This window comes from Mus caroli, chromosome 17, assembly GCF_900094665.2.
Source record: "Mus caroli chromosome 17, CAROLI_EIJ_v1.1, whole genome shotgun sequence".
Classification (NCBI taxonomy): Eukaryota; Metazoa; Chordata; class Mammalia; order Rodentia; family Muridae; genus Mus; species Mus caroli.
The window spans coordinates 28,472,478-28,491,678 of record NC_034586.1 but is presented as its reverse complement, the minus strand read 5'-3'; the positions used below and the strand labels follow the sequence as shown (position 1 = coordinate 28,491,678).

The 19,201-nt window shown below is 43.8% G+C and overlaps 2 protein-coding genes across 2 annotated transcripts in view; both read right to left on the bottom strand.

Moving 5' to 3' along the window:
- LOC110284019 (cytochrome P450 4F5-like) overlaps window positions 1-7,434 on the bottom strand; it is an 18,629-nt gene extending 11,195 nt beyond the window's left edge. The window contains exons 1-6 of the mRNA XM_029471380.1: window positions 7,237-7,434; window positions 5,368-5,512; window positions 2,995-3,048; window positions 2,781-2,908; window positions 1,507-1,628; window positions 575-855 (exon numbers count right to left, since the gene is read on the bottom strand). Coding sequence (XP_029327240.1) covers window positions 575-855; window positions 1,507-1,628; window positions 2,781-2,908; window positions 2,995-3,048; window positions 5,368-5,512; window positions 7,237-7,434 — 928 coding nt within the window. The remainder of the gene's footprint in view (window positions 1-574; window positions 856-1,506; window positions 1,629-2,780; window positions 2,909-2,994; window positions 3,049-5,367; window positions 5,513-7,236) is intronic.
- The window catches only part of LOC110312474 (cytochrome P450 4F5), a 185,987-nt gene that overhangs the window by 97,961 nt on the left and 68,825 nt on the right, over window positions 1-19,201 (bottom strand). The window lies entirely within an intron of this gene.

Genomic DNA, 19,201 nt, shown 5'->3' with positions numbered 1-19,201 from the left:
GTTTGGTGGTTGTTTATGGGATGGATCCTCAGGTGGGGCAGTTTCTGGATGGTCATGCCTTCAGTCTTTGAGGTCTCTTTATGTTCAGCCTCTACCCTGCAGAAGACAGTCTCTTCCTGGCTGCCTTCAGATTAGGACTTACAACTCTCAGCTCCTGCTCCAGCACTATGTCTGCCTCCACACTGCCATGATTCCCTCCATGATAATGAGGGACTGAAACTCTGAAACTCAAAGCCAGCCCCAAATAAGTGTTGTCCTTTATAAGAGTTAACTTGGTCATGTTTTCCCTTCACAGCAATGAAACCCTAAGACAGGTGATAGGACACAGAGTCTGAGACCCGTTGTACACACAAGGTGCCTCCTCTGTCTTCTCCACAGCCTGCTTCCATTTCTCCCTTGGTATCATGCCCACTGTTTGCTCTTTTAGCAGAGCCTTCAAAGAGTTACATCTAAAATGGATCCCTGTGTGGTGTCTAGTTTTCATAAGCACAGTCTGTAACTCCCCAAGACTTCCTGGTCAAGTCCAGCTTCTGTCTAAGACTGACCATGAATGTTCCTGTAACCCAGACCCCACATGAGCACACCTTGGCCAACAAGAGAACGTCAATGAAGTTCAGAGTCTTAGACTTAGTCTTGGACTTCAAGAACTCATCAAGGTTTTGGCTGGAGAGAGTGTGCCGTCTCTCCCTAATGACAGCATCTGTGAAGTTGTGCACCAGGTCACAGGCCTTGCGGAAGCGCCGCCCATCAGCAGTGTGGTAATACAGGAAGTCCACGTACAGGAAGAGCTGATGTGACCTTTTTATTACGAGGGAGCTGAGTTCCAAGATGGCAGAAATGTATTCAGAGGGAGACCTGCAGGACAAGACAGAGAGAGGAGGCAAGTTAACAGACAGGAAAACTCCAGCCAGAGTTCCAGGATTAGGATCTACCCAGCAAAGGGTGTCTATGGCACACAAATTCTGTATCTTGCTCCACACAAGAAGCCTTCTGAGCCAGATCCTAGGGTACAAATGGACATCATTTCATCTCCTCATTCACTCAGCATCTGCACCCCCTCTTCCCGTGATTTCCTGTTTCTCTTTCCAGGATCAGACCCTCCTCTCCAGGCTCCTTGCCTCCTGAAACTCTATGAAGCTCCTCTATTGATTTGATTACCCATGCTCACTGTGACTAGGAACCCCACCCCTTATACAGACACCTTCTCTAATGCTCTGGGATACACAGGATGGAGTTCACATCCTTCTGGCTTGGTGGTATTCAACATCTTAAAGATCTGACCACCTGCTGGAATTGGTGGCTCCTGACTCTGAACCCAAAATCAGGAGGTAGATGCAGGAAGAAGCTCAAGGCCAATCTAATCTAGATAATGAGTTCCAGACCAGACTAACTACAGACTGAGACCCTACCAAGAAGGAAAAAAGGAAGTTGATGGAAGGGCAGAAGAAGAGAAAAACTACATGGGCTGTCTTAATGTTCTGTTTTAAGGCTGAGACAGGGACTCACTCCTGACAGTTGCTGTCAAAGCCAAAGAGGCATTTCTGCAGACTGTCCAAGGTCATGAGGCTGATGTGCTCAAACATTTCCAGACGTGCACTGCCTTCCGAGGATAGGTGCTTCCACTTAGCCTGAACAGAGAAGGGGCAGAGATGGGGATGAGCCTTTGATCCTTGAGCTCCTTCTCAACGCTCAACACCACAAAAGGCCCTGATACTAAGGAAATCCCAACTCTGGTGGGAGCAGAAGATGCTATGATCACAGATGAAGACATTAGTTAGGAGACGAAGCCGAGTTTAATCCTATCTCTGTGTGCTCTTGGTGAGCTTGCTGCCTGCTAGGTCTTCCAGCACAATTGAATTGACATGACTAAATTACCCGTAAAGTACACTTCAGTGCTCTCTCTATCTTTGATGCTCTCTTATTCCTTGTAAACTTGGAGCAGACTAACCTTTCATTTAATCATCCATAATATGACAGTCATGTTCATCTCTGCAACATAGCAATATGGAAACTCCATCAACCAATATAGACGATGGAACTGGCAAAATATTTTGTATGTATAAGGTGCTCAATAAGTGTTTGTGATGATTATCATTCTATTTGGCTCTAGAAATGGCTTCAGTTTCTTGTAGGTCCTCCATTCTCAGTTTTTAGTGAGTCCAAGTAAATTTTCTGCTTTTCCCCTTTTGAAACCAGGATTTATCCATACTTGACAACCAGAGTGAACTCAGTTGTATACAAGACTTTAGGTTTGGTTTGATTTTCAAATAAGTTTTGACCATATTCACCCATTCCCCAACAAACTTCTTAGTGAAGGATCTTAGATCTTTGAAACTAGGTCTTGTTGATGTAGCTTGGACTGGCCTACAATTTACAGTCTTTCTTCTTGAGTCTCCCCAGGCAGGTAGTAAGGAGTGGGTCACCATGATCAGCTTTAGAGCAATGAAGTTTAAAGTAGAATCATACAGAGAAAGAGCTTCTTCTGTAGTGAACATCAACTGTTGGTTGATGTTTCAGGGCTTCTGCGAAGAAGAGTAGATACTACCTGCTATGAACTCATCTACATACTAGAGCATGACTCCAGGGTACCATCCTGATCACATTTTGGGTACAGATTATTGTTCTCACTTTAAAGATGTCCCCATCTTTAAACTGAGACATGAGAAGAAAACTGATGCCCCTGAGTCCTAGAACAGAACCCCATCCTCAGTCTGCATCTTTCTGAATACATGACCTTTTCTGCAATACTGTATTTGGGACCCTGTGTTTGAGGAACTCACATGCATGATGTTCACACTCTGGTTAAAAATCTTCACATAGGGCTTCAGGATGTCAAAGTGGAAGGCAGGTATCAGCAGACGGCGATGGCGGCTCCACTTGTCACCTGAATTCAGGAAGAGCCCATCCCCTGGGAGGGCAGCAATGTCAGTGGGCAAAAGTGGAAACTTCCTCTGACCCTAAGATGTCCTCTAACCCTCACTTCAAGGAACTCACCCAGCCAGGGCTTCACAAAGGTATGGAAAGTCGTGTCCTTTGGGGCCACCAAAGCTGTCATGGAGGAAAAGAATCAGGTGCCATGAGGAAGACAGATGAATGATGGGAGTGTAGAGAACTCCCAGCCCCAAGGCTTTCCACTTCCCTGCCAAATTCAGGATGGCAGGAAGGGGACAGGGACAAAAGAACCAGAAAAAAGGAAGAAGGTGAGGCAGGACCAGACCAGGTTGCAGCATCAGGGGGAGAAAAGGTCACCCAGCAGGGCACAACATGCTTCAGTACACTTTGACAAGACTGCTACATGGTCTGCCATGTTTTCCATATCTGAGACTAGTAGAAACAGTCTACAGGCCTTTGCAAAGACCTAGGACACACCATCCATGTAACTCTCTGGCATATCCTGGCATATCCTCATATACACATAAGGGATACATGTTATCATGACCTGTCATAAAGAATACACATGACATTCACTGACATGCCATAGCAGTGTTTAACAGTCTGATGTCACCTATTTGTGCTCTCCAGATAATCCCAGTTTGGCATTTCAATGTGGTCCCATTCAAGTTTCAAATGTGACCTACATATGCCACAGATACCTCTAGCTCTCTTCACTATGACATACTAAGCATTAAGTGCTCAAGATTGATGGTTTCCTATTGTCAGAGCCATGTGCCCACCATGAAGAGTTGCTTCTGCCCTCTCCAGTCAACAGACATCTCCAGAGCCCACCAGACCTGGCTCACCCTTCTGGACTCTGGTGCATCGTTCCCTTCAGTTCTTTGCATTCCAGCTCTGTCCCAAATGGTCTCCATCTTGGGTCCCTTCTATCCAAGGTGGCTATGGCAGCTGAGACTGACTGAACTGGGGAGTTGGGCAAGAGTTCACCCTATGTTACATGCCTCCCACAACATCAACTGTTCACCCATGAGATACACATCTTTCAAAAATGCTGTTGAATGTCATTGAGGACAAATAGTGAGTAAAAAAAAAGCACTATTTTTTTCTATTCTACATAGGACTATTCAGATCCATTTGTTTGGATAGAATCTGTATGTACATACTGTCAATAGCAGAAGATGCGCACATTGCTAACAGTTTGCTAGTCTGAGTTAACTATTCCCAATCAGGGGAGTACCAAAAAATGTAATACCCAAGCCACAGAGCCTTTAGTCTCAGCATCTTTAGTCTGAACCTAACAGCAAAGTGGGTTGATAATGAGACATAAATGCAGGACATGATAAGGAAAGAAACCTTGAATCTCAGAGGCAAGACTGATTATGTGACCAAAGGATTGGAAGTGAGCTCTGGTAAATCTATCCACTGTTGCTGGCTGCAGAAGAGATACAAGGTAATTTTTCAGGTGGTGGACGCACTTTCTCTCTTCTCAGATCACATTCTGAATAAAGCATAACTTAGAGATTCCATCCCTGTGCATGCAGAAATGGGTCAGTAGAAGATAGTTCTTGCAGAAGACCCAGGTTTATTTCAAAACACCCACATGGCAACTCACAACCACCTGTAGCTCTGGTTCCAATGGATCTGCCACTCTCTTATGGCCACTGAGGGTCTTGCATACATGGGGTACCCATACTTCCATACAGGCAAACATTCATACAGTAAAGATAAATGTTGGACATGGTAGAGCATGCCTTTAATATCAACACTCAGGAGGCAGACAAAGGTGTGTCTTTGTGAGTTCTAGATCAGCCTTGTCTACAAAGTGGACTCCAAGTCAGCTAGAGCTACAAAGTATCAGAAAATAATAAATGAATGCCTCAAAAATAAGTATTTTTAAATGTTTTTATGCTATTGCTACTGCTGGGAAGGTAGAGATAGGAGAATCCCTGGGGCTTACTGGCCAGACAGTCCAGATGGATGGGTGAGCTCCAGGAAAGAGAGACGTCTGGTCTCAAAAAAGGAAAGCAACTCAGGTTGTCTACTGTCCTCTACATGCATGCACACATACATGCATATGAACCAACATGCAAGCATATAGACCCACAGGCATACACACATAGGCACAAAAATTTTCAGCGAAGAGATAGGTTATTTTTACCAGTTCTAGGATGAACCCTACCACTTTGTTCATGGTATGCAAGTATTCTACCTGTTGGTAGTAGATTCCAAGCCAATACATTTTCTTCCCTTGTTTAGATCACACTTGTTTGAGCTTCTATCACCCACAGCTCAGATTTTAGTAGCAAGAGAGACTCAGGACCTTATCCAAAGTCACTCAACAGGTTAGCCACAGATATATGGCCACTGACAGATTCAGTCACATCTGCTGCTCAGCCTGGTCAATCCCGGGATAGAATGAGCTGAGATAAGGAACAGAGAAGAAGCCAATGGTTGGGATCCTAGAATGGATACCTGAGGCCAGGAGCAGGGGGGCAACAAATGCAGGGTCAACAATCCTCAGCACAGGGATCATTGGTCCCAGCCAACAAAGATGGACATCTTGGAAAATCTGGCCTGCTTCAGTCATCAGCTGCATGCCTTCCTCATTGTGCTCAATCTGAGAATAGAGAAGATTGAGGCCAGTTCATGCATAGTATGGTAGGTGCTCCTGTTTTCTACACAACATGCTCATCCCTCTAACCATCCTGCTTGGACCACTCATTCCAATCCCTTGATGAGTCAATAGTTCAACTACATGTGCCCCCTCCTGTACACATGAGTCTATCCATGTCACTCTCTCTGACACATCACTCTGCTTATCCCTTTGTTTTGTGATGTAGATATAAATAATGGACGGATAGAAGGTTGGATGGATGGATGGATAGATAGATAGATAGATAGATAGATAGATAGATAGATAGATAGGATAGATTCATACACACAGTCTGAATTGTAGATGATATGTGACTACTTGATAGAGGGATTGATGATAAAGAGGATAGATGGATAGATATACAGACAGGGATGCACAGTAGGGTTCTGAGAGTATATATATATATATATATATATATATATATATATATATATATATACATATATATATACATATACATGCATACATATATGAATAAGATATATAGGCAGATACATGATAGACAACATAGGTAGATTACATTGAAAGATGTGATATATAACTGGTAGCAAAGAGAAATGATTAAAGTGGTAGATCTCAATATATTTTTCTGTTTTTATTTCTTTATCATGATTCAGATTTTTCTCCATTTCCTTTGTCTCATCACTCACTCTCCATCCTCTCTGGCATCTCTGTATCTTTTTCTCTATGGGAATTTTCCTATACCTAATTCATCTATCTCTCCTCTTCATCGCTTCCTTCCTCACTCCTCCATCCTCCACTACAGTTAAGTATAAACCTCCAGCTAATTTTATCCCATCCAATTCTCTCACTTATGTCTAATTCACCACAGCCTATTAAGACCAGTTCTCTGCAGGAACTTCCAAAGAATTGCAGCAAACAATCTCAGAGGTTTCCAAATATTGATCCCGAGCTCCAAAGAAGTATGAACTTGGAAGTCATCTAAGCAAGGAACTGATGAATGATTTAGGAGTTGTGTCCCTCAGGTAAGGAGAAAGCTTCAAGAAAGACAATAGAGGAAAAATGGGAGAAGGTGACAGAGGAGTCATGTGGAAAGGTCAGAGGGAAGAGGATCCAGCAGTGCACAGAGAAGGACCTCAGGGAGCAAAGAGGAGACCAAGAAGGATTTAATTCTGGAGCCAAATCAGAGCTGCCAGGAAAGGTGGACAAGCCACCAGAGAGCTGTGAGGAAATGAAGGAGATAGAGCCAGGACTCAGGGACATGGTAATCAAGGGTAAGAGAAATGAGAAACGAACATGGAAGGGAACAGCCAATGACAATGATCCTTTGTCCATAATTAGATGGCAGAAGCCTGATGGAGTTGGCACATTTAATCCCTTGGGAAACAGACACAGGTCTCTGAGTTTTAGGTCATCCTGGTGTACAGAACAAGTTCCAAGAGAGCCAAAGCTACCATGGGATCCACTGACTATGACACACATCCAGGAACTTAAGGAATCCTCAGTCCTGCTGAGAGTGTGGCCTACAGTGGAGCAGGTGCCAGGGCAGGAAGAGAGAAAGGGTGATGAGCACAACTTGGAAAGAAAGACAAATGAATGTGGGGTTGTAATGAGGAGAGGGGCCCAAATAACTTCTTTGCTTCTCCCTGCTACAGGCTCCAGACCTTTCCTGATGCCTAGGGAACACATACACCCGGGTACCCCAGCCTATCTGCTGCCATACTCACCATGCCCAAGTGACCCAAAAACCAGTTTTTTTTAGGAGGCTGAGGGAAACATCTGAGGCGGGAGCAGTTCTCACAGAATGAATAAGTCCAGGCAAGGATTCTGGCCAAAATCCAGGAAGCCGCTCCAAGCAGCAGAAGATGCCATGACGAGGTCACCACAGAGCCCAGGTCCAGCCCAGACACACTTAGCCACAGCATCCTGCTGAGCAGACAGACACAGAAGGAGATTCTGAGGTTTGGAAGAGGAACCTGAAAAACTTCAGAATTTTGAGCATGGGCATAAACTGTAGAGTGGAGCAGGGAAGGGGAGGAAGATACAGGAAGAGACAGAATGAGAGAGAGAGAAGGAGGCAGGGAACACACAGACAAGAGCTGTTGAAAGTCTGGGATGGCTCTGCCTGAAGTACAAAAGGTTATCCAGGAACCCAGGGTCACTTGTGCCAGTTGTCTCCCATGGAGCCACCCCAACTCTGATAAACCCATCCTGATCAGAGTCAGGACCCTCTCTTGCCTCAGAGCCCAAGTCGGTACCTTATCTCAGGAGCTGCTGGTTCTCTAAGACATTCTCCCCCCATCCTGTGAAAAACATTTATCCCCTGCTTCCTAACTTCAGGGAGCTGTGTGGGAGGCTGGGTTAGGCTGGACTGAACCAATCAAATCCCTCCCAGGCTCAGCCACTTCCTCCCTGCCTGGGCATCAGGCCAAAACAAGTTGGGCAGGGCCAGACTGGAGTGGAGGGGAGAGACTCAGGACAACACACACAGGCAGGTTGCATTTAGGATGCAGCACCTCTGAGTCAAGGGCAAAGGTGACTCTGGGCCCTTCCAAGGGCAACAGTCTGCTAATAAAAGCGTGAAGAAAGAAGTACTGGTGCCAGGATGGTGTTCAGGATGTTCCCTGAGCATCTCCCAGCGATCTCTGCACATCTCACTGGTGGGAGTGCAGCATGCAGAATTTCTCACTGCAGAACTGCAGACCTGTCTCTGGAATGCCTCTGCTCACCGGCTACAGTCTTGCAGCATTCAGTCCTCTCCCTTAGCAGCCCAGCCCCTGGATAGAAACAATTCCAAACTAGACCAGAGAATCCAGCCATGGTCAGACTGAAGAGATAGATGTCCTGGCTGGGAAAATACACCTGGCAACTAAAGGGTCAGAATTCAGAGTGTTTGTGAGGAGGAAAGGAGTCAGACTGAAGTGCTATGAGCACAGGTGTACAGGCAAGAATGAACAAGCCTGGAATGACTTATCTTCCCAGGATCAAACGGGGACTTGACCTTAACAGGAGTGTATGTTGTTTAGAAACCCTAGATCGCCACATCTTGAGAAGTGAGGAAAAGCAGCCAGCACTCTCCTTTGTGCAAGCCCTGGTGCCTAGTTTAGCATCAGTATTCCCCCACATCACCCACTGCAGCCAGCATTCCCTCTGGCACAACTGTCTACTGTCTTTGGAGTAAGCAGAAAGTTAATGTCCTTAAAGTGATAAGGCCCCCACTTTTAAGCTATGAGAAAGAGACAAGCTAGTGTTCCCAGCAATCAAAGAGAGATATAGCAGCTGTGTCCAGCTTACCACAACAGGAAAGAATGAACTAGTCACTGAGAACAGGATGAGTTATTCTTTCCCTGGGCAAAGAGTTCCTTTTCCAGATATATGGACCCTCCTTGCTGTCAGAGCAAGTGTTATCAATTTGAAGGATAGCATTCCATCCCCCATTTACCCAGTCATATATCACCAAGTCTTGAAAGCTCCAGCTTGGAAATTTCCCCTATATAAACCCTAAGCCCCGAGACCTGAGTGTCACATTCCTAACCTATTGTTCATAGAGAGTTGCATCCTGAGTCTGAACTCAAATGAAACAACTCTTGTGTATTTGCATTGGAGTTGTCATTTCTTGGGGGGTCTCGTGACCTGGACATTACTGGGGGCTTGTCCGGGATTCCCCAGCAGATTCTCCAGGATCCTCTACTGGGAGAGTCTAGTGCTGGCCAGTGAGTTTTCAGGATTTCTGTATTGTCTTAGTGTCTCTGTTCTCAATTTCGGTTTGAGAAAAGCCTTGAGGTGTCTGTATAAGCAGCAAAGAGTGACTTAGATCGGCCTCACTGTAGGGTAAATCTCTCATTTGTAGGGGGAGGAATTCTTGGTAGAGGAAGTAGAGCCTCCCCATTGGTTCCTTTCCTCTCTGTGCCACTTTTCATTTCTGAGGTGGTAGTCTGTGAGTCTGAGTGTTTGGATTTTTTTTTTATTTCAACTACAACATGGATACTTCATGCATGTTTGTTTATCTGCTGTGTTCCTTGTGATATTTGGTTTCTATATCTATTAGACTTTAACAGATGGTATGGAATAAACTGATTCTCACTCTCTCAATATTGTTTTTAGCTCATTTTAAGAAATCAGGACCAGAGCTCACAACCTCTTGGTAGATGTGAAGAAGGGGAAAATGACCACCTACTACAGCTCAGAATGGCTGACATTTGATGTTGCCTGGCTGCCAGAGGGGAGTTTTCCATCTCTCCATGGTGTTAGCAATAGAAGACAAGGTGTTTCAAAAGGCCCAGGAGCACCCTGATCAAGTCTGCTATATAGTAGTTTAGAAGGATTTGGTTACCAATCCACCACAATGGTTTAAGTCTTTCTTCTTTTCCATTGCTAAAGTTTTCTCATCAACAGAATGGTGCCAGCCCTGGTGGTGGGGGAATGGAAACAAGAAGTTCCCATATCTACTGCCCCTTCTTCATCCTATCATACAGGATAGCACCCCTGGGGATATTGTCTGCCCGCCTTGGCACCATCAGCACTTCCCCCAGTGTAGGCCTCCAGCTCCAGTGGTGTCAACTTCAGGAATAGAAGGGGGCCTGCACAGGGAACATGAAGCAAGCATATGGTGCCTCCTGAGGCTGTATAGCCAGAGGCAGAGCCCACTATTTTACCCCTAAGGACAGCAGGACCAGTCTATCAACAAGAGAATCAACCTCACTATTATTGGCCCATTGCTACAGCTGATCTTTATAGTTGGAAGAGGGAAAATGCCCAATTCTCTGACAATCCTAGGGAGCTCATTGGTCTCTTAGACAGTATCCTGTTCATTCATCATCCCACATGGCATGATTGTCAGCAGCTTTCATAGATTCTTTTCACCATGGAGGAAAAGGAACACATCATTTTAGAGGCTCAAAAGAATGTGGGAGTCAATGACATTCCAGCCCAGAACCCAGCTGATATTGACAATGGATTTCCCCTCAAGAGACCAGGCTGGGACTACAATACAAGTGAAGGTAGGGAGCATCTTGGAGTCTATGGCAAGACTCTGGTGGCAGGTCTCTTGGCAGCCACTAGGCAACCCACTAATTTGGATAAGGTTTATGATGTTAATCAGGAGGCTAATGAAAACACAGAAATATTTCTTGAGGGGATTATGGATGCTTTCTGACATTATATGCACCTAGATCCTGAAGAGACAGGGAATTCTAACACAGAAGTGGTGGTGTTTATCAATCAATCAGTCAGCATCAGACATTAGAAGGAAGTTAGGAAGATTAGGAGAAAAGTCATTGAGGGATTTAATGGAGGTCACAGAAAAGGTGTATCACAGTAGAGAAACCAAAGATGAAAAAAATATTAAGACAGGAAAGATATTGAACAGAGATTTGGCCAAAGTCCTTATAGCCAATAATGTTCTGGACTTGAGAGAAAGAAAGTGCCAGCTCCAATGTATTGCTAAAGAAACAGACAGAACCTAAAGGAGGTCATCAACCAACATTAGGTAAGAACCAATGCACCTATTGTAAAGAGAAAGGGCACTGGGCTAAAGGGTGTGCAAAGAAAAAGCCAAAGGTCAAGACCATGGTCACAGAGGAAGAAGAAGATTGAAGGAGTCAGGATTTGGACTTCCTCACCAAACCCAGGGTAATCCTTAGAGTGGAGGAGAAGCCCCTAGACTTCCTGGTGGATACTGGATACCAGCCCAGAGATGGTACCACCCACAAGGGGCCCTTCCCACTTGATCACTAATTGAGGAAATGCCCCACAGCTGGATCTCATGGAGGCATTTCCCCAACTGAAGCTCGTTTCTCTGTGATAACTCCAGCCTGTGTCAAGTTGACACATAAAACCAGCCAGTACAGTACCCAACCCAAATTAAAGCACTCCCCTCTACCAGGGTCAGAGAGGACTTCATCTGCAAGGGTCAGAGGAAGACAGAAGCAGCAGTAACCACAGAAACAGGAAATTTGGGCTCAGTCTCTTCCTCCAGGTACTTCAGCTCAAAAGGCTGAATTTATAGTGCTTACCCAGGCCCTCATCATGGGAAGAGAACTGGTTGTTAATATTTATACTGACAGCTGATATATATTTACAACTGCTCATATACATGGAGCTATTTATCAGGAGAGAGGGTTCCTAACTGCAGAAGGGAAAACCATCAAAAATAAGGATAAAATTCTACAGGTACTCAAAGCCCTCTGGGTGCAAAAGAGGTTGTCCATCATACATTGTCCAGGCCATCAAAAAGGAAAAACACCAGTGGCTAGAGGAAACAATCTAACCAGCAAAACTGCTAAGGAGGTAGCCGGAAAAGAAACAGCTGCCTCTGTGTTTGCTACTGTCCTGCCCAAGCCACCCAGTCCCAACTTACCAGAATGCCAAGTCTATATGGAGAAAGAGATCAAATGGGCTAAAAATCAGCCCTTGAGTCAATGTTTTGAAGGCTTGTGGTGACTGACTGATGGTAAGCTAATATTGCCCACCTCCTTGGCAAAAAACATCCTCAGGAAAATCCAGTCACTCACATGGGAGTGAGACAAATTTACAACACAATGAGATAATCTAAGGTGACTTCCAGGGATATGCAGAATACTATTGAGGATGTAGTGTCAAGCTGCAGATCTTGCCAGCTAACCAACACCCATAACACTCCCAGACATCCAGGCTCTCGACTGCAAGGTAAGAGACCAGGGGCCTACTAGGAAGTTGACTTTATAGAACTCAAACCAGGGAAGTACAGTTACAAGTACTTGCTGGTGTTTCTGGACACCTTCTCCAGATGGACAGAAGCATTCCCAACGAAGGCTGAGACTACACAGGTCGTGGCTAAGACATTACTAGAGGATATCTTACCCAGGTATAGATTCCCTCATATGATAGAGTCAGATAATGGACCAACATTTCTGTCCAAGGTAAACCAGGATGTAGCAAGATTTATTGGGGCAGATTAGAAATTGCATTGTACATATCAACCCCAAACTTCAGGACAGGTAGAAAGAATGAACAGAACATTAAAAAAGACCTTAATTAAATTGACTTAGTTATGTCAAATGCTGTTTTACTGGGGCACACAGCAGAAAGGATATCTTGCTAAAGCAGACACATGTTTTCCTGAAGCGAATACAGGTGAAAGGATGTTTGGATATAGCAAACATATGAAAAGACACCTGATGAAGGAGCATGAATACGAACCTACACACATTGGGGGATGAGCACTGAGCCTTGGTTTGATTTGCTCTGCCTCACTATTCTTTGCTAATGACAGCATGTATTGGTTTGCCCTACATAGCCTTGTTGATCTCCACTAGTGGTGACACCAGAGGGAAACTCACCCAAGAACTGCTCCTGAGGCTCCTGCTCTAGCTTCCTGTTTCCACAGCCTCCTCAGCCTGTTGGTGTTCATGCCTGGGGTCTGCCTGCCTCGAGGACTGGTCTGCAGCTGCTGAATCTTACTTGTGTTTGCTATGGGACCGAATGGCTGACAAAGATTGAGCTCACTCCCAAAGAACTATTGCTAATAACTATTGCTAATAACCCCCATCCTAATAACTTTTCTCTCCCACTACCTCTGTTGAATGGTGGACTAGAGGAGAGGTTCAACCCTTATTAAAAGCAGGATGCATAAAATTTTATGCCTACCGACTCATAGTTAAGAGAGCACTTTGAGTATCATTATAGACTCTGGACTCTTACATAGTAGAGGGACAAAAACTAACATTTTCCAGATTAAGTAAGTTTTGCACTATGAGATAAAAATGAAAGTTTATGCGCCATTACAAACAGCTGCTCTCCACATTCATGCCCACCCCCCCCAACACACACACACACACAAATTGTAATAAAACAACCATAACCAAGACTGGATTGATGGCTCATCAGTTCTGAGTGTGCTGCTCATTCAAAGGACATGAATTACCTCCTAATACCATGCTAGGTACCTCTCACTACCACGTGTAACTCTAAATCTAAAGGCTCTGACACACTCTTCTAGCCTTCTAGTCACCTGCACTGAAGAACACATACCTTCACACAGACACAAAGAACACACAATGTGCCCAAGTGAGTCAAACAACAATTTCACCTGGCCCCTCTATTTTTGCACAATGCACAAAACCAAGTTCTTTGATCTAGACCCACCGAGTACTGGTGTGTGTCAGTGTGTCATCTGAAAAATCATAAAAATTAAAAGTAATAGTCACTCCAACATATTTAGTGAAATCGGGGCTGGATTGTGCCCATTTGAAATTTCACCTGAGATTTGGTGTAGAGAGAATCTCTTCTGTACTGTGAGGAAACATCATCTGTCAATAAAGGGCTAAAGGCCAATTAGCTGAGGCAGGATTAGAAGGTGGGCCATCCAGAGAAAGAGAGAAACCCTGGGAGATATCCAGGTTCAGGAAGATATTACTAGCCTGGAAGAGTGGAGCTATGGAACTGAGGGGAGGTGTAACTAACAAGGTGGCAGACATAGAATAGTATAAACAGGTTAAATAAGTTATGACAAGACAAAACTTATGGCCTAGGCACTTATTCATAAGGAAGAAGCCTCCGTGTCATTATTCAGGAAGTAAGGTGTGGGTGGAAAAGCCTGCGGTCCCAACTTGGTGCTTCCATTAATACAAAGCTAAGTTATTTGTGTTAAAGTTCCGCTGTTTTACAACTCTTAAACCTGAAACCTTTTCTAATTTCTTAAGTGAGTAAGTACCAAGAAAAGAGGGTAAGAAATGTAGAGCCAGCTGTGCATGAACCATAATGGGAGGATACATGCTGACGTGAGGCAGGCCCTGGGCTCCACCCCCAAAACTGGAGAAAGTAAGTACATAGACATTACATCATGAAAAACAGACTGCTGAGGTGGGCCAGTACATAAACATTGAATCATGAAGAACAGAGGGACTGTTGAGATGGGTCAGCAGGTCAAAGTGCTTGTCTTGCAAACATGAGGAACAGAATTTAGATCCCAGCACCCACATAAAATGCTGAGCATTGCACATGTCTGTAATCCCAGCTCTGAGGGTATTAAGAGGATTGCTAGGGCTCACTGGTTTCTAGCTTTAGCCAAGAAAATGGGAGCCCTAGGTTCAGAGAGATTCTGCCTCAAAGGACTAGACAGTGATAAAGAAGGACACAAATGCTCTCTTCTAGCCTCTGTGTGTTTACAGGTATATTCCCCAATCTACACATAAGTGTGTGCATACCCTCCTGTCGATTCCATGAGCATGAGAGATCTTTCCACCTACCGCGGTCTTCTTCGATTTCTTTCTTCAGAGACTTTGAAGTTCTTGTCACACAGATCTTTCACTTGCTTGGTTAGAGTCACACCAAGATATTTTATAGTATCTCTATCTACTGTGAAGGGTGTCATTTCCCTAATTTCTTTCTCAGCCCATTTATCCTTTGAGTAGAGGAAGGCTACTAATTTGTTAGAGTTAATTTTAAACCCAGCCACTTTGCTGAAGTTGTTTATCGGCTGTAGGAGTTCTCTGGTAGAATTTTTGGGGTTGCTTATGTATACTATCATATCATCTGAAAATAGTAATACCTTGACTACCTCCTTACCAATTTGTATCCCTTTGATCTCCTTTTGCTTTTTAATTGCTCTGGCCAGAACTTCAAGTAGAGGGAGGGAAGGACCTGGGAGGGAAAGAGAAAGGGGAAGGGAAAAAGGGCAAGCAAGATAAGGTATTGGAAGGGACAGGAGAGAAGTATAGAGGTTCAGGAAATCAAATAGAAATGTGTAGCAAAGGAGGATGGGGAACTGGGTATAGCCACTACAAAGTCCCAGAGGCCAGGGAAGTGAGAAGCTCCCAGGACCCAACAGAGATGACTTTAGCCAAAATAAGCAACAAAGGGGAGATAGAACCTGTAGAGACCACCTCCAGTAGATAGGCACGGCCCCCAGTTGAGAGATGAGGTCACCCACCTATCTCAAAAATTTTAACCCAGAAATGTTCTTTTACAAAGACAAGGCAAGACAAGACAAAAATTGGTACAGAGACTAAAGGAAAGGCCATCCAGAGACCACCCCACTTAGAGATCCATCCTATCTGCAGACAACAAACCCCAACACTATTGCTGATGCCAAGAAGCGCTTGCCCACAGGAGCCTGGCTTGGCTGTTCCCTAAAAGGTTCTACCAGCAACTGAGCAATACAGATGCAAGTATTCACAGCCAACCATCAGACTGAGCCCAGGGACCCCAATGAAAGAACTAGAGGAAAGACTAAAGGAGCTGAAGAGCGTTGGAACCCCATAGTAAGAACATTGGAACAGGACCACTCAGAGCTCCCAGAGACTAAAACACCAACCAAAGAGTATACATGGAAGGAGCCATGGCTCCAGATACATATGTAGGAAAGGATGGCCTTATCTGGCATCAGTGGGAGGGGAGGCCCTTGGTCCTGTGGAGGTTTGAAGACCCAGCACAGGAGGATGCTAGAGTGATAAGGTGGGAGCAGGTGAGTGGATGGGAGAGCCTCATAGAGGCAAAGGGGAGGGGGGATGAGGGGAGGGTGTGTGTGGAGGGATAACCGGGAAGGCTGATATCATTTGAAATGTAAACAAATAAAATGATTAATAAAAAAATTGCACTCTGGATGAATGGAAGATGTTTGCTTGATATTTCGACTATGTTAAATAAAGTCTCAGTCAATGAAAAAGGACCTTAAACTCCTGATTCTTCTGACAAAGTGAGAGCCAGGGTTATGTTTTAAATTTTAATTACTGTGCCTAAGAGATTTCTGAAACAACAATGCCCCTTGCCCAAACACAGGTACTTCCTGAAATACTGGAGGCTATTTCAGGATTGTTTATGGGAAGTAACAATCCACATGTTTTCACTTCTCTAAACAAGTTTGCCCAAGTTGGGCAAAGACCCAACTACTAAGATGTGTTTGGTCAGAGGCAGGAGGTGTATATGTGGGAAATACATCATGCTATATGCTTGCCACTAACTGGCCCTGATGGGAAACATGGCAAATTGTGGGGTTTGCCTTTTTAAGCCCCTGCAAACTGTGACTCAGGGCCACTTTCTGGAAACCAGGAGATGGACCTAGCAGGAGAGTCCATCAAACTGCCAGTATTTAATTAAAGCTCGTTTCACATTTGACCTTTAAATTGTGGTAATGGTATCATTCTCACCTCTATCCTTTAAATGCTGGGATTGCAGAAGTCAGCTACCAAGGATGGCTCTAGATTGAAAGATAAAATCTAGAAATCTATCAGAAAAACATACCCCTTAATTGATATCTTTAAATGCTTCCATAAATTCAAGATGAAAAGGCTTTAAAACATTTATTCAATAACCTGGGTAAGGTGGCATTCAGCTCTCAGGAAGTAGAGGAAGGAGGATAAGGAGTTAAAGGCTACAAGAAATGCTGCATCTTGGGCAGATGAGACAACTCAGAAGATAAAGGCACTTGCCACCAAGCTTAATTACATAAATTCCTAGTTGTCTATCACATGCAAATACACACACAAACACACACACACACATAAATAAACTTTAAATTTGAGGAAGAAAAAAATCCTTGAAATACAGTGTGGCGGTGTGAATAAGAATGGACTGCATAGGCTCATCTATTTGTATGCTTCATCCCCAGTTGGTGACCAGTTTGGGAAACACTAGATGTGGTCTTGTTGTAAGAGGTGTGTCACTGGGGTAGGGCTCTGAGCTTTGAAAAGCCCATATCAGGCCCAGGCTCAATCTCATTCTCTCTCTCGCTCTCGCTCTCGCTCTCGCTCTCTCTCCTGCCTGTAAATCAGGATGTAACTCTGAGATACTTCTCCAGCACCACGTCTGCCTGCCTGCCAACATGCTTCCCACCATAATGATGATGGACTCACCCTCGGAAGCAATAAGCAAACCCTTCATTAAAGGCGTTCTTCTGTATGTCACCTTGGTCATGGTGACACTTCACAGCAATAGAACACTAAAACATGCTGTAAGATTCTTTGAAGACTTAGATTAATTCCATATTTAAGGTTAGCATAATCTATTATAAATGTGTCAGGTTTTCTAAATAATCAACGTTTTCAATATCATCCAATAGAACTCTTGCCAGAGTGGTCTTCTTTTTAGAATGTGTTGAGATTTTTCATAGAATTGTAAGGACTTTGACTAGGCTCACCCTCCTTTGACCATTTTTGTCCTCTTCCCCTTTCTGAGTAACACCCTTCTATTTGACATCTTATCTTTCCTTTTTAAATTTCTCTCTCTCTCTCTCTCTCTCTCTCTCTCTCTCTCTCTCTCATTTTTCTTTTTGGTAAAAACTTGACAATCTTTATTTTCCAGCACTGGGCATCACAGAGCTTGCACACTAGCAAGTACCCACAACTTAACTGTGTCTCCACCCAAAAATCATATTCTAATTGGAAAAGTTAAAGTTTATAAAGATTAGACAATCTAAAAATAAAAGAGGAAACCAGGCATGGTGGTGCATACCTTGAATTCCAGTACTCCAGAGCCAGAGGCAGGTGGATTTTTGAGTTGCAGGTCAAGCTGGTCTACACAATAAGTTGCAGGCCAGTTATGGCACATAGTCTGTAAGTCTCTGTCTAAAGTAAATAAATAAATAAATATTAAAAAATATAAGGAGTCCACCTACCAATTACTAAAACCCTTTTACAAACCCATAGTAGTAAAAATGAGAATAACTTTTTAAGATTTATTATTATTATTATTATTATTATTATTATTATTATTATTATTAAGTACACTGTAGCTGTTTTCAGATGCACCAGAAGAGGACATAAGATGTCATTATGGGTGGTTGTGAGCTACCATGTGGTTGCTGGAAATTGAACTTAGGACCTTTGGAAGAGCAGTCAGTGCTCTTAACCGCTGAGCCATCTCTCCAGCCCCAAAATAACTTTTTAAAACTATTACTGCATAACAAGAACAGGAAACATGTGGAATCCAACATGGGGTGGGCACATGAATACCTAAAATCATGGCATCTTCTGAAGACAGTCCAAACACTGTTGGGAAGTGGATAGATAGATTAGATGAAGAGTTTCAAAAAACTAACAAGGAACAAACAAAAATGTACTAAATTAACCAGGTGTGGAATTGCAGCTCTGAGGAGGTGGAGACAGGAGGCTAACCCCAGATGTTGGAAGCCACCATGAATTTCATGAGAAGCTGTCTCAAAAGGGGGGGGGGTGTTCTCCAAATATAGGGCAGATTCTCTCCGTACATCTAAAGCACTAACCCTTTAATGTTAATTGCCATATCTGATACTTCAAAGACTTGTCATTTCCCTATGGTGAGAATATTTAAATTCCTTTCTTCATTTATTTTGTGATACACAATATAGTACTTTAAACTGGTCACAGCAGTATGCACAGTGAAGAACAGAAATGGTCCTCCTAATGTGTAACTTTACGAATTTCCCAAGTCTCCCTTGGACTAATCTCTGCTCAGACTGGTTAAGGGCTACACAGTATTTTTAAGACCTAGAAGGAATAATTGAATTTGAAATTCTAATAGAAAATGTAGGAATCAATAAAGAAGGGGTAAAAACAAACATTTTTTTTCACTTTTTTTTTATTAGGTATTTTCCTCAATTACATTTCCAATGCTATCCAAAAAGTCCCCAATACACTCCCCCCCCAGTCCCTCACCCACCCACCCCCACCCCTTGGCCCTGGAATTCCCCTGTACTGGGGCATATAATGTTGGCAAGTCCAATGGGCCTCTCTTTCC